Source organism: Pleurodeles waltl, chromosome 5, assembly GCF_031143425.1.
Source record: "Pleurodeles waltl isolate 20211129_DDA chromosome 5, aPleWal1.hap1.20221129, whole genome shotgun sequence".
NCBI lineage: Eukaryota > Metazoa > Chordata > Amphibia > Caudata > Salamandridae > Pleurodeles > Pleurodeles waltl.
In genome coordinates, this window is record NC_090444.1 from 99,428,271 (window position 1) to 99,444,654 (window position 16,384).

At 44.6% G+C, this 16,384-nt stretch overlaps 1 protein-coding gene across 1 annotated transcript in view; it reads right to left on the reverse strand.

The window, feature by feature from the left end:
* Positions 1 to 5,540: 5,540 nt before the first annotated feature.
* The window catches only part of KCNK3 (potassium two pore domain channel subfamily K member 3), a 232,407-nt gene continuing 221,563 nt past the window's right edge, over positions 5,541 to 16,384 (reverse strand). The window contains exon 2 of the mRNA XM_069233697.1: positions 5,541 to 8,781. Coding sequence (XP_069089798.1) covers positions 7,928 to 8,781 — 854 coding nt within the window. The 3' untranslated portion in view covers positions 5,541 to 7,927. The remainder of the gene's footprint in view (positions 8,782 to 16,384) is intronic.

The following is a 16,384-nucleotide window of genomic DNA, read 5'->3' on the forward strand; positions in this document are numbered from 1 at the left end:
GTCTGTGCCACTTTTGCGTCAAAAAGAGGCACAAATGCGGCACTAAAAAAGTATAAATATGGGCCTATGTGTCATAATACAGCACATTTCTTGATAGATTTTTTTCATTATTTTGTGACTTTTACAAATGGTGATTCTGTTTGGTTAAGATATCACCTCCTTACTATTAGTTTAACAACCAAATAAAAAAATAAACAACCGAAATATAACCAGTTAACCCTTGAGACGGGCCTTCCACTGCACTCAAGCATTTCACCTCATTTTCAGTCACTTTGGATCATAGCTAGAAACTAAGGCCCATATATAAGACAAAGTGGTGCATCAGCTATGATGCGCCACTATTCTTGGGCCCCCTACTGACACCCAACTACACCATGGTTGTGGCGCACCATGGGGGTTGTTAGCACAATAGCGTCAAACTTTTTTATGCCATTGTGGCACTTTGCTACACTAGTGTCAAAATATTTTGACACTAGTGCAGCAAAGTGCAAGGACGCCCATAGGTTACTATAGGACCCTCATTTTAATGCCTGCTCTGAGCAGACGTTAAAAATTAAACCAAAAATGGCGCAGTGAAATCTTTTAAATTTCATTGCGCCATTTTTGTAGGCCTCCTAGCGCCAGAACGCCCAACTTGCATACATTATGCCTGGTGCAAGCATAATGAGGTGCAAGGGGTTACAAAGTGGTGCAATGCATGCATTGTGCCACTCTGTGAATATGACTCAGCAGAAAAGCCACTTTAGTGCCGCCTTAACGTAAAAAAAAATGACGCTATGGCAGTGCTAATGTGGCACTATGGGCTGTAAAATATCCCCCTAATTTTTTGTTAAGTGCAGCAAATCCATTGTCTGTACGTTTACTAATGTTGTGATATTAAGATCGTTTTTAAAAAATTTTTTGCCAGGTTTCTGCTTTCATCTGTTTCCTATGTGCACGGGACACTCCCCATTTACCCCCAAGATTTGCTTCTTAGCTCATTTTCTGAGAGGAAGGACAGTCGCTGCAACCCCATTTCACCCAGCAAAATGGCTTTGCCCACATTTACAGCCTCCGACCGCACCTCCCGCCCGCACCTCCAGCATGTGTTTGTGCAGGTGCTGCAAGGTACCAGGCCACTTCAGATGAGGCCTAAGCGTCTTTTGATATGGTACTTATTTTCAACGTGGCTTCTTTGGTCCTCTATAATAGCGCTCGTGCCATTGCTCCAGCAGGAGTTTACAAGACTCAAGCATGCAAGCTCCTCAATAAAGTTTTTAGCTTTGCATTTGTTATGTTTTTTTTCCCAATGCCCTCTACTTGGCAACAGGGCACCACTATGAGTTCTGTAGGTGTTAACGAGGTCACCTCACATGAAGGGAATGCAAATGACAATGACACAGCTCCTTTTAAAACAGTGCGACCTATTTGCTTTGCCAATGCTTGTTTTGTTCTCTTCTCCTTTTTAGGGTCGAGCGCGCAAGCGCTCTGTCCCTGGTGTAATCTCTCTCTGGACTTTTAACCACGCCCATATCATGTCCATCACTTTCGTTGGTTCATGGGCTTGCCTTTTAAAATTTGGTTGATTTCATTAGTGAAAGGCATGCATATGTCATGCCTTTTCCAGTGTTTAGCCCTCCTCGTGCGTACCAGCCAACTACTGAAAACATACAAGGCTCCATGTTTTCTGTATGGTTTCTCGACTACTTTTTCTCTTTATTTCGTAGGCAGCGTGATCTCGCTGGGCAGTAATCAAGCGTTTTTTATGACTACCAGTTTAATTCTATTGTTTATCCTAGCTCTTCTTCGCGAATTCATGGTTTTACACAGCGCAATCGTTTTTATATTTTTTTATTACAAAGGCGAAACCGGACTGGTCTTTTTGTTCTGATTAGTCACCTTCACGCTCATGGTGTGGCGCTTTAAATCAGCTCCCTTAAGTGAAACTGTTTTACGTTTCATTTTCAGTTAATGTGGCAAGAAAAGTCTGGTTAGGAGTTTACAATGCTTTTTTAGCCATGTTGTACAGCAGCGTGGCTATTGTGCAGCATGGTTGAAAGTATATTTTAAAAACACTACGATGCGATCAACGTTGGCTGCATCAAAGCATTTTTTTTAACTTTCAGTCATGCTGTACAAAAGCTGCGCTGCTGTACATGTACATTGATTAAGTCAAAATAACTCTCATAGGTGAGAACTACTGGCTTTCTTGATGCTTGTTTCTGTACCTCAACCACTCTCAACCTGTCTCTTCTTTTCTTTGAATAGAAACTGAGCATTTGAGTATCGAATTGCCTCTTCCTGCTTCAAAAATAACGTTTATGGTTATCCAACCCTTTAACTTATTCTATGAACATATGGATGTTGGAATACTGAGTTTTGGAAGGAAGACCTAGAGGATGCACTTCATCTCTTGGCGGGCAGCCAGTACTTCCAAGGTGTTGCCACTTCCTGTTGCTTTACACACTTATGTTGAAGGACTGATCTTGACGCTCTGTGCTCCCACACTCAAGGCTTGTCCATCTGTACATGCAACCCTCAGGGGGCACTGGAGGATTCTGTCTGTGAACTGTGACCCCACCTGTGGTGTGGCAGAGCTTCCCGGACCAGCAGGATACGCATTGCTCCTTGCCATCCTCTTTGTACGACTGTCATTCAAGCACTCTGTGGTGTGGAAACGCGACATGCAGCACTTCACAAAAAACCATGAATAAAAGTATGTTGGTGCCCCCCCCACCAGGTACAGAGCTCGGAGTTTTACAACAACGTACTCTTATAATAATCATGTAGTGCTTACAGTCATGGACTTGCAATTTCAAAGCACTGTACTTGACTGCAATTATTATCTCAGCTCAGTGGTACTGTTTATTGACATCAGAATGATGAATGACTAAATTGGCATAATCGGGACTCCAAATTGCTGCATGTTTATCTTGTGCTTATTGTCTAGTGCTTGCAGCTTCTTTCTCGAGTACCTGTTACTTTATTATCCCAACTCTCTTGCATGCATTTTTATCAACCTTAGAAGTGAGAAAAGCTGACTTGGTCGAACAGGGATCTCAACTGGAGACTTGTAGGTTGTACACATACTTTTTCAGCAGGCGGAAGCCAATGGACGGTTTCAGGAATACTGACACTCTCTATAGACTCAGGCATATACTCATATACTCTCTATACTCAGACCAGCATTGGAAACCAGACGTCCTGTTTGCACCCTGCACCCAGCCACCCCTGTGCCGCCGCTGAGGGTGTGTGTTTAGTGCCTACTTGAGGCCCCTCCAGTGCTCTTCTACTCCACCCTGGTCTGCCCTTTGAGTCGCGGGTATTTACCTCCTGGCTGCCTGGATTCCGAGCACCCCGTCTCCATAGGAGCCACGTTCCTCATCTCATCTTTGACCTCTGCACCGGGCCGACCCCGAGTTGCTGGTGGTGGGTGTTTGGGGTTAAATTGAACCCCAACCGGTGGACTTCCTAAAACACGAAGACTGAAACTGTAAGTGTTGTACTTACCTGTAAACCGATCTAACTTTTCTTCCCCCAGGAACTGTTTCTGAAAATTGCAGTTAAAACAGATTGTTACCAATATTTTAAAAACTGTATTACTTACCTATTTCAAACAAAGTACTGTTGATACCTGTATGAAATGCAAAACATTTAAGGTACTTACCTGCAACTTGAATCATGTGGTTCTAAGAATAAATTAAGAAGATTTAGTTTTGCTATATAAAAAACATTGGTCTGGAGTTGAGTCATTGAGTGTGTGCTTCTTCTATTGTCTGTGTGTTTACAACAAATGCTTTGCACAACCCTCTGATAAGCCTAACTACTCGACCACACTACCACAAAAAAGAGCATTAGTATTATCTACTAACAGTATATAGAGAGCCAGCTTCCTACACAAGTAAAGAAGGTAAAGTGCCTTTTTTATAATTATGTTATTGCCACCCCACCACTCTATATATATTGCAGCTGCCACTGGAAGTACCCCTTTCTACCACTAATTGGCATCCACTACTATGTGGAAGGGATCTAGCTTACATTTTACTTTTCTTTCTCCTCTGTGGTGACCCTGTGGGGACTGAGTCTGTACAACAACGTTGTTTTTCTTGTGTGCCTGCAGATTGTACTTTATTTCACCTTTTAATTGTTTAGGGGTGTACAGGCTGTCTCTGCAATCTGTCACCTTAAAGTGAATAGTTTAAATTTGGAACATATAAAACGTTTTGGCCACTCGCTCTCCGTAGTCTGTCAGTAGCATTTATTAGGTAAATTACCATGGCGTCCTACTGAGTGATCTCAAGGATCAGGAGGGTGGATTATCATGGCCACTGGAATTTGAATTGTACTGCATTGGAGTTACCACACATATTACCCAAAGATACATTGCAGTGGAATATGTGTGTTTAACATACGAAATTTATATATTTGGACTTGGCAACCTTCCACATAAATAGAAAACATTAATACCCTGAGGTAGTTCACATGTAGTGAACGAAACACGTTGGCTGTTTTTCTTTGGTGTTTTGAAGTAAATAAAGACTGAGTTGGAGCATCGTGTCTGGCTGATTCTACATTTCCTTGAATTCCGTTGGTGCCCCTCCATCTATAATAAGTAGCATTAATTAAACTGTTGTTCTCCAAGTGCATGGGCAGTGCAGGGGCACATGCACAGCCCCATCGCCCATTCCACTGCCCGAATTACAGGCAGTGGAATGCGCGACAGGGGCTGCCGCACCCGCTGCACCGCCACATAGCCGCCGGTTCAATTAGGAGCCAGCTGCAATGTTCAGGCCCTGTTCCCCACTGGGCCAGTGGGAGGAAACACTGTTTCCGCCCGCGGGCCCAGCCGGGAAGCCATAATAGGGCCGGCGAGGTTCAGGCTGCACAGGCAGCCTGATGGCAGTATGGCATTGCCGGGCGGCGGAGTCATAATGAGGGCCTGTGTTTGGGAATATCAAATCTCAAATATCAACAGGACAGAATATTGTTAGAATAACATATAGAGTGTCTTGCCATTCTCCCGCCTTACCATGCTTTGGGCATTTCTCACACTTCTGGAGTTTAGCTTCATTATTCTTCTTCTACATGTCCCAGTGTCTCCTGATGAAGGTTCAGTAAAGAGCTGAAACACTGAGCACAGATGCCAAAATAAAGTGATTTCCGCTTACCTTGTAAGCAGCCCATAAGACAGGTTAGGGTTTCTTTAATGATGAAGATAGTTGCCGGTACATGTTAGATCATGAACCTGATGGAAAGGTGATGTGCAATGATATCAAGTTGTGGGAGCAGCTGTAGGACATTTTGTTGAGCTTTGTTGGTCCTCATTGCAGCACATACATAAGCACCGTCAATTAGCCACCAAAGCTAAGAAAAGGTAGCCTCAAAAATGTTGTGGAGTGGCTGAGCACAATTCAGCTCCATGGTCAATTTGTGTACGAATGCTCCTACGATCAGTTAGCGGGCCTTCTGGGAGCTATTTTGTAGACCTTTAAAAATAAGAAAATAACTGTTTCCCATTCAGCATGGAATCGGTGGGACAGAAACAAATGCATGAAACAGAATCAACTTGCAACTTAATTTATTTTTTCAAAATAATGTAAAACAACACAGTTCCCTCCTCCTTGGCAACCCGTGCAATTGTCGCATTGATATTTCACAGTTTAAACATCGTCAGGTAGTGCGCAGGATTAATGCATGCTTCAAGCGTGGTTGAGGCGTTTAAGACCAACCTGCACCACCTTGAAAATCCTGCAAATATTCCTTAAATACTCTGAAACAACCAACCAATACATTCTTTATAAGCAACTATGCATTGTTGATGGCTACTGCAGCCCTGCCTATGCTGCAGTGGTCCCTGCCCCATGGCTTGTGCTCTTCCCTGTGTTAGACCAGCTCACCGCTGACATTACACCGTATCCTAGTAGATGCTCAGGAAGTGGTTGCGCTGCAGTAAACACGGTGGGGTATTGGGAGCATGATTGTAATTTGTTGTATGCGGTAATAGGGTGGAACATTTATAAAAAGGAAAGGATAAGATATGCATTGAAATAGGCTAGTATACGATATGATATCAAGATTTAGAAAATTATCATCCTGCTAAGTTGACAAAGCAATCTGATTGTACTTGCTTAGCTGTTCTACAATGCAAACAGCCTGCAGTTCATGCATCACTAATGCGCGAACACTGCAGCGTGACAGGCTTCCAAGGTGACAAGGCAAGCCAAGCGCCACTGGTCAAGGTTGTGCCTAGTGTGGAGTTTCTTGAAAAGTGTGAAAACAGCAGGTCTCAATAACCTGGTGGTGGCATTGCACATATTGTAATGCAAGTTGAGTCACAATTAAAATTGTTAGATGGCATGGGTTTGGAGAGCCACTTCAGATTTCAATATCTAAGTAATGGACAAAAAACTTTTCAGTAGCCTACATCAAGTGACTGCTGCGGGATAAGAATATTGGTCAATTTCCCATTGAGACTGGATAACGTCATCTGATTTCAATATCTGTGCAAAGGACAAAAAATAGTGTGATCTACATGCAGTGATTACGGTGTAACAGACCCAGTCAATTTTCAATAGGGGTTGGAGATCGTCACCTGATTTCAATATCTAGGCAAGGCAAAAAATGGGGTGACATCCATGCAATGACTGTGGGGTAACAGATATAGTCAATATCCTATTAACAAGTCAAATGTTAAAAAGGAATAATCTAAAGTGCCACATTTAGAAAAGGACCAAATTCATTCATGCCAACCTGTTTTTAAGAGGCCCCTTCTAGGGCTTCTTTACAATCTGTATTGGATCTCCCCACCTTGTTGAGTCTCTAAATTGTCACTGTGTGTCGTACTTCTTTGTAACCTGGTAAGAAGTTGTTTCCTTTTACCCGCTGCATACAATGTTTCATTGCACTTTTCTCCAGGGACCAGCCTATTTTGCAGCATCTCTTATCACACAGTGGAAGGTCATATGCATAAAACCCTGTGCAAGAATCGATCATTGTGTAGGTCAAAGTCAAGCCCCACAGATCTACATGGGAGCTATCTGACTGTGAGCATTGCTCGGTCTGAAGACCCGAAGTGAGTCAGAGACCCAGCTACACTGCTGATGAGTGAATTGATGCTGTACCACTAGCAGTGGTTTGTGAGTCCACAGCAGTTCTCATCTGGGTTTACTTTCCATCCAGCAGATATTACAATTGTGCTGATTTCATGCAGATCCAGCTCACTAAAGCGGCGTTACTCCTTGTGCGTCTTCCACAGCTCCTTCGAAGAAGAGCAATTGTGCCACATTATTTAAAAAATAACACAGAACTGAGCTAGAACATGAATGTATATTGCACATGACTCCTGAGTGTGTTTTCTCTGAGTGATGGCAGTGGCCTCCAGCACCTTGCTATGGAAGGGCTGAGAATGGAGTCCAGCGTGTTGCATAAAATGTTGGCCTGTGGGACAAAATGGATGCTTAGCATGCTCTTCAGTAGGCTTTGTTTAATTTGGCTTTCCATGGACTTACCATTGATTCATGGCACCACTGAATTTGGAGGAGAGTTCACACATCCAATGTACTGACACAGTGGGCACTATCAAGAGCAGCACAATTGTACACTTCGTTCAGTCTACCATGTTACCCTTAAATATGTATTTTATTACATGTTCCTGAGTGCTATTGTGGCTCTTAAATAATTACCCCAAGTAATAGGCCAATTTACAGTACAGGATGTGAATATAGATATTTATATATGTGAGTATATGTATCTTTATATAAAATATATAGATATGCATGTACAGAAGGACACATAGTTATCTACATTGCACAAGTCCTTTGCATATGTGCCATTCTTATGTCTTTGGAAACTGATTTCAATTCCTATTAATTAGGGAGATGAATGCAAATGTCAAACAATGTTCTTGTTTCTCCCTGCTCAATTAAGAAGTAATACGTTTCATTTCAGGCTACACGGAGCTCCTTCGCTTCATGAGTCCCCGGAAGCCAGAGAAGCTATGCAAACCTGTCGACACAGAGCTGATACCAGAGTGTTGGGTGTTGCAAATGCATCCGTTGGACGGGCTATCACCATAACGGCCGGGCGAGTGGTGTCCCTGCTCGACACAAGTGTCTGACGTGGACAGGTCCCGGGGTATGATCATAGGGATTGAGTACTGTAGCTTCTCGCGGCTCTTATACCACAAGCAGGAGCACATGGATTGGAAGTGGAGCACCTCAGCGTAGACGTTTCTGAAGCCACCAGCAGAGGAGGTTGTGTCCGTGGTATGGATGCTGGACTGCCCGTTGTGACCAAGCAGCGCCCGGTGCTCAGCGTCCCTCTTCTCGTCTTCCGCGTTCATGGTCATGAAACGCAGCACCACGAGGTTGAGGAAGGCCCCGATAACAGTGAGGCCAGTCAAAATGTACACGAAGCTGAACGCCACATACTGGGGCTTAGTCTGTAAGGCCTCATCTTTCTGAAGTGCCACATAATCTCCAAATCCAATAGTGGTGAGTGTGATGAAGCAGTAATAGTATGCGTGGAAGAAACTCCAGTGCTCATAGTGAGAGAATGCTGCCGCACCGATGCAAAGCGTGCTGATGCAGGAGAAGAAGCCAATGGTCACCATGTTAGCCATGGAGACTTCTGGGCGCCTCATGCCAAGGCACTTCTTAATTCGGTGCAGGATGTACTTAACCAAGGTGTTGATTCTCTCACCCAGGCTCTGGAACATGACCAGAGTGAGCGGGATCCCCAGCAGGGCGTAGAACATGCAGAACACCTTCCCTCCATCCGTGCTTGGAGCAGCATGGCCGTACCCTGCAACGGAAGAGAGAAAACCACATTGGTTGGTATGTCTTCCTAGGGAAGTTGGTGAAAGAACTTTTTAGTTAAAGTGCTGCAAGTGAGATCAATTTCTACATACAGTTTTCCAGAAACATAAATACAATGCAATACAGAGAAACATTCTATTATATTAGCTACATAGGACCACAAAGATTGGTTAAAAACATGCCACTGCCAGCATCGAAAACCGTGTCTATTTGTGGTCACTTTCATCATTTAGGGGTTACAATTGGTGTTTTCCTCTGCTTAGCAATCAGGGGTTTGATTTACCTAAGGTGTTTACTCTATAAAGCCTGCAGCGCACAATAGTGAATGCTTTGACAGCAGAAAGAGCACATTCTCAACAGACATTATGCGCCTCAACTTGTGAGTACTTGCGACTGGTAAGTAAAAGAGTGCTTGAAAGAGGCGCTTCCTCATTCGTTGTGCCCCATTATGACTGGTATCAGTGGTTTGTGATTGTCAATGTAGTGGTAAACCACTGATGGTATATAAGCACCAGATAGTGGGTGGTACCTGTTACCACAATGGAAGGTGTCTGTAAGAACATCTTCCAGTAGGTGAATGCTTACTTCTTGTGTGGTGTGTTGTGGTATGCGTGCACATGGGCAAAGCGGGCTCTGGCCCAGGACCCCAGCCTTTTAGGGGGGCCCTGATAGAGCCAGGTCTGTTCTGCTGAGAGTCTTGCCCTGTAGACCTTGAATAAAACATTGTTTTAAATGCTGTTTTCTTTTTATTCCTGTTTAAGGTGGGTGGTGTGTGAGAGTTTATTACAGACATTTTGGAGAGAAATGCTGCGTTTATGTGTCATGCAACATCCATAGAAAAAGTTTCTTTGGATTAAAACAGGACCGCATGTAAGAAAAATGCCTTGTGCAACAATGTTTGTTGGCATCCCCAAAGACCACCTGGCCATGGATTCCCTCACTACCACCAGTTACCAGGGATCCTCAAGACTCCATTACAACTCTCTCTCTCAGATGCATTTAATTTGTTTTATAGCACCACTCATACCAGGGTAGCGTGTCAGAGCACTTTACATTGCACAAACATTACACAAAGACAATAAATCAGTGTATAAGAAATGGTACATAAGACAGAGGACTACCAGGTGTAGGAGTCACATGTCATCCATACTTGTAGGCTATAAAGCAGGGATAGCTCCTCCATGATGGCGGAGGAGCGTTCCCCCCACTCACTCACCCCCTCCCACCAGCAGTGGCAGCTGCAAAACCTTTACAATGAAATGATAATAAACAGCGTTTATTATCATGTCCTTGTAAAGGGGCAGGGCCACGGGGGTGACACATGTGAAGGGGAGTGCTCAGCACTCCCCCTCAGAGTGCATGTGTGTTTGGCCGGCTGTCTCGGCCGTCATGCGCACTGGGCTCTCTCCAGCCCAGCAATACAGTCGCAACGCCCTCGAGCCGACCGTGGAGAAAGGGAAGGTGTCACAGAAATTATTTGCAGTAGTATTAGCAAGCTGTGTTGTGCTACAATATTAAAAACACACCTCACTTCCTGAATATTAGCTGTAAACACATTTAGAATTTGGACGAGTGTGCCTGTGGCATGCTTTGCTGCGTGTGTCAGGTATGCTGACAATGGTTCAAGAGAAAACTGCATGCTTGCCCTGATGCCCCTTCGCAACCTGGCAATATTTTTGTATTGTAGACCCTGCCCCTTTGTGTTGTAGACCCTGCCCCTTTAAGAGGCTTGGGCTACAATGCCGGCATTTTGAGAATTCCTAGATTGTGCTCTGCTGTCAATTGCCAGCCTTCAGCGCTGCATCAGCAGCCATTTGCAAAGAGAATCTTCCTTACACAAGAGGCAGAATTTCTGAAAATCTTTCCCAAAGGTGCTTTACACTAGATCTATTGCACTGCAGTGCTCTGAGTGATTAATGTGTGCCGGTATTTGCTGGTGGGCATCACTGCTACTGCAGTCCTGCCTTAAGCGGCAGGCACTTAGCTGCTGCACCACCACTTATGTCAGGGGACTGGGACTCTCTGCCACCTCGTGGTCTGTATCGGTCCTGGTCGGCTGCTGTTTTTATATAAAGAGCAGACAGAAACAGAAGATTAATTCTTCTGTTTTCCAAATGGGCATGGAAATAGAAGAAGGACAGCCAATATAGTGACTCTTCACCATTCAGCCTACAGCAGGCCTTTCTCTATTTCCATAAATAACATTGGGACCTGTGGACGGTGTGAATGTTGCTTAACATCCGGACAGGCTCGATGTACAGCAACAGGCTGGCAGCTGCGAGAGATGGTAGGAAGTTACGGGCAGTGATAGCACTCATATCCGCCAAGGTTTCAGATTGCTTATGTGTGACATTTTCATAATTTCAGTGTAAATATGAGTGACATTTAACGACTACGAGTGACACTTTCTCGCAAGCAAAATCAAGCAACGAAGACCAGGTAAACATATAAATATCAGAAATTCCACCCGTTTGAGTAAGGAGAAATTCTAAAAAGTTCTTAAAACTGCTGCAAAGCACCAGAAATGAAAGGACACCTCAGTGCCTGCTCTGTTTGGTCATTAGATACTGCAGGAACAGTGTCTTGCCAGAAAATGGACCAACCATAAATAAATGTAAAAATCGTCTCGTTCAGGGAGCTTCAATAATTAATTCAAACAAGGCGAGTCAGAAATAATTTACTAACAAAAAAAAATATTGACAGGCAATTAGACTTAAAGACACACACTTTACAGGTAGATTGGTGATTTAGGCAAATATTCTCTATGTGTTACCTCTTATCTACAGAAAGAGATGGGATTTTTTTAATAAATTAAAAATAGAGAAATAATTACGAAACAAGGAAGGTATAAGCTAAAGCCGAAGAACCCTGTTCTAGTCAAAGTAGGGAAAAATAACAACATCAAAACTGACTTATTTTTTGTTCAAGAGCACTGTAGAAAAATGGAAGGCCCAATTCCCTGGCTTCCACCGCCTCTTCAGAAAACTTTCGGGGACCAGCACACTTAACTTCCCAAATTAAGCACTGAGCCCTGTGCAAAATCAGTCACTGCTTTGCCACCCGATCTTGGTACATCAAGCCTTAAGATAGTGGTGTAATGTAAAATAATGCCCCTCCCCCACAGAAAGCAAAGAGAGGCCCCAGAGTCTCCCATATATCACAAATATTCATTGGCAGTGGGTGGAATGGGGCCCCTCTGAAGGGTTTGGGGGCCTGAGAGGGTTGTCCCCCTACACTGTAAGGGCTGCAGGGGCCTCTTTTACGGCCCTGCCTAAAGATCTCTGCCTCTGTGAGCCTCAGGGCTCTCTGCCTCACAAGGAGTCATCCCCAATAGCTTTAGCTCGAGCAATGAAAAGCAATATGGCAGCTTCAGAGCGCCATTCTTGCCCTGCTGGAACGGTTAAGAAGCAGATGCATCCCAAAGGCACTCTGGGGCATGTTTATCAAACTTTCAAGCAAACCAGCATGCTACGTTACTGTGCTGCACTGTGTGAAAGGGTAGGAATGCATCGTATTTAACATCATACGGCGCACCCCTGTGCTTTCCTTGCACTGGCTCACTCTTGGCTGCCTAGCACCAATGCAGACACTCTTGCACCATAGTGCAAGGGTGGCTGCATTGTAAGAAGAATTGTTTTTCTGCAGCGAGAGGCACTTTCCTCTTTCTATATGTGCTGCATTCAGCAAGACACATAGAAAGAGGAAAAAACAAGGAGAAATAGAGATATTCCTCCTTGATGAGCCTGGGGAGGCGTGGCATTATGATGCATTTCCAGGCCCACCACTAATGGTAAATCTGGAAATGCGCCAAAATCCATGGGTGTATGCGTACGAACACACACGCTCCACCCATGGAATTCCTTCCTGGGCCAGAGTAATGCAAGGCAGCGATTTGCACTGCCTTGTGTTACTCTATATTTATCAAGCCATGCAGGACCACGCAAGGTGGCCTCGCGTCGCATGATAAATCTGACTTTAGTGCTGCGTCGCCCTTGCACCCCCTTGTGTGGCGCAAATGTAACACAGCACTGTGATAAATATGTCCCTCTATTACCACAGACATTTTCTGCTATGCATCTTGTGTTTCGATAGGGCACAACATTCCTCGCTACAGAGTATTAACAACCACAGCTTCTCTTCTGAAGCACACTTTAAAGTTGGAGTTCATTTATGGGCTCCCTTTCAAAACTGTATTCAGATAATGTGAATCTGTGATTACTTGTTGAGCCCTGTTCTTTTAATGGTGCTTATTGGTAGCAGCAGGTGCTTTAAAGCCCTGGCTTGTGATGAATCAGACGCTGTTCCATTGATTTTCGGTAATATGATGCCAGTGTTTGTGCCTCTTCTCCTTCTGACATCCCTCACCCACCTTTGGGTATATTTTTTCTCCTTAGCCCCTTTAATACCCAGAGCATGCCAGGAGTGCATCAGCAGGACACGAGTACCCACAAGTAATATGACCTAGGGGTATGAGAGCTACTGGACACCTGTGTTGCTAGGCCAGTTTTAAGTTTGAAATGGCCCATACCTCCTTTGATTGGGTAAAAAGCAATTGCATATTGAAATGTTTAATTAGGGAGCAGATAAAAGTGTTGTATAACAGGTTATTCTCGTATAGAGCAACTACAGTGGTAGTTTGGCAGCAGGGTAACACAATGGTATCTACCCTGTTAGTATTCATTCAGTTTTTGACAGCCTTCTGTGGCCCAGGTAATTGCTGCCATTATTAACCTTCTGTGGCTATGAGCAAATGAAAGGATGAATGGGTGCACAAGATGCCTGGAAATGGAAATGGTAGCAATGAATCACTTGTGTCCCTGGAGACCCACAACACAAGCTCCATTACACAGAATATAAAGGAGTAGGAGAAAACAAATCTTGTCCCCGGTGGAGTCACAAAGAGGCTCCCTCTCAGCCTATCATCAAGGGATGGGATATAAGTATCAATTGAAGCCAGCATGGGAATTAAAGACTTTATTACATAAAGCACCACATCTCTTGCAATGCGGTCCTCTGTCGCCCTGGCAGCATAATTGTCCCTCATACAATTTTACACAATGTTACACACATTACGTTCCCATTGCAGTGTTCTATTGTGCAACATTGAGTGTACGATGTCAACCTGCAAAAATATCAACTCCGGAATATTCATTGCCATTATATCATCAAGGTACTTAGAGCCAGAGTTAAGAACACTTAGGCCCTCATTATCACCCTGGCGGATGGCGTTTTTTGGAGAAATGTATTGCCAACAGGCTGGCGGTACCTTTCCCTAAAATATGACATTGGTGGTTTGGTTGAAGCCAAACCGACATTGTACCACTCTCTCTGCCAGGGCGGTAACATCCACCGGGCTGGAGACTTTGGTCTCCAGCCAGGCGTCCGTCACAATCCCACCCTCGGAATTATGACCCCGCCTACCGCCATGGTTTTCGTAGCAATCTCACTGCCACGAAAACCATGGCGGTAGGCACTATCAGTGCCAGGTAATTCTTTCCCTGGCACTGATAGGGGTCTTCCCCGCCCCCTCCCCTCCCCTCCTGATAGTTCTCCCCTGCTCTCCCCCTCCCACTCCCTACCCCCTGCATACACACACCTACATGCACAGACATACACACGCATTCACACACGCATGCATACATTCATACACACACATAGCAACACACACTCACAAATATACAAGCACACACATGACACAACATACACGTACACTCACACCCATTTCTGCACACACGCATTCCACACCACTCACACCCGCATGCATGCACACATAAACAGTCACACACACCCCCACACACAACACCCCCCACCGCCCTCCCCTGTCGGAGAACCCGACTTACCTGCTTGGAGGGGGGTCCTCCGGAAGGAGAAGGGAAGCGGCGCTGCTGCCAGCAGCAGCGCCCGCCAGCAGAACACCGCCAGGCCGTATCAGGTGACATGATACAGTCGGTGGCGCTCTACTGACGGTGCTGCTGCTCGCAGCAGCGCCACTTTACCACCGTCTGCCGCCATGACCATAGCCAGAATTCCGCTAGCCTTCTGGCGGAATTCCGGCTACGGTCATAATATGGTGGACGGTAGGTAGCCATGGCGACAGTCTTTTGGACTTTGTCGCCGTGGCAGTAGGCGGGATTTACCGCCTATGTCATAATGAGGGCCTTCATCTCATCTCATCTCTTCTCTTCTCTCTTCTCTTCTCTTCTCTTCTCTTCTCTTCTCTTCTCTTCTCTTCTCTTCTCTTCTCTTCTCTTCTCTTCTCTTCTCTCTCTCTCTCTATATATATATAGCTTCCAAATGGACAAGTAGCACTCCAAAAGAATTGGTATTCATATTTTAATAATCACCAGGGCAAACCATCACCATCACCAACACGTTTCGACTATCACAGTCTTGATCGCGGTAAGTTGTTGAGCGCGCCGTAAGAGGACTGTTTTGGCTTGTGATATATATATATATATACATATATATATATATATATATATATATATGTGTATGTATATATATATATATATATATATATATATATATATATATATATATTCACTTTAAAAACCAAAGGTTACAGGTACAGGGATGTTATAGTTAGGTTCTGAATTTACTCATACAAAAAAAATAGAAATTCACCAGATATAGTTATAGTAATTATAGCTCCTGCCCTAAGGTAACTATAACTCGCACCCCTGCCATGCACAGTTTTTTCATCAAAAGTTTTACCCCAAAGATTACATTAATATTATTAATGATGTTATCAAAGATGTCATGAGTGCTGTAATTTGTGGGGTAATTGGCAGGGCATGATGAGGGCGCAACTTATAGTTACCTTTGGGCATGAGTTTTCGTTACTTGAGATAACTATAACTGGTGAACTATGATTTTGTACAAGTAAATTCAGAACCTAACTATAATGTCCCTGTAACCTTTGGTTTGTTTAAGTGAATTTCTGTGTTTTTTTAATCTTAAATTAATTTTCTTTACTATATGTTTGATAGCTCTCACTTGCAGAAATTGAAGTGTTTGCTCTGACTTGGTAGGAGCTGTCAAAGGTCCTGCCAAGTCAGAGCAAACAGCTATCACCCGGTGGTGGGCACCCCAGGACATACCAAGAGCCGACCCTGGGGGGTAGCGGTCCCCAGGGCCATCAGTGGCTCCTCGAGGGGGGCCACGCAGCCCCCATACAAAGAGTATTGCCTCTGGGGCTGGATGGGGTGCTGGGCGCCTCCCCATTGAATTTGTTTAAAGCCCGGGGGAGGTGGCAGTCCCAGAGGCTGCAGGGGGGGGGGTTGGTCAGCCCTTTGCATTGAATTTGACAAAAGCCCTGACAAAGTGATAGTCCTCGGTGATGTGGGCACCAGGTGGCCCGCATTGAATTTGATTTAAGCCTCAGGGTGGTAGTGGTCCCGTTACAATTGTTTAAAGCCCCAGGAGGTGGTGGTCCCAGGGGCTGTGGGGGTGGGGGGATGGGTGCTCCCTGTGTTTTGTTTCATCAAAGCCACGGGGAGGTGGTGGTCCCCAGGACAGCATTAAAATGGCAATTGCCCCGGGACTAGGCCCACCCGGGGACTTTAGAATTATCAAGCGCTTGCTTTTTG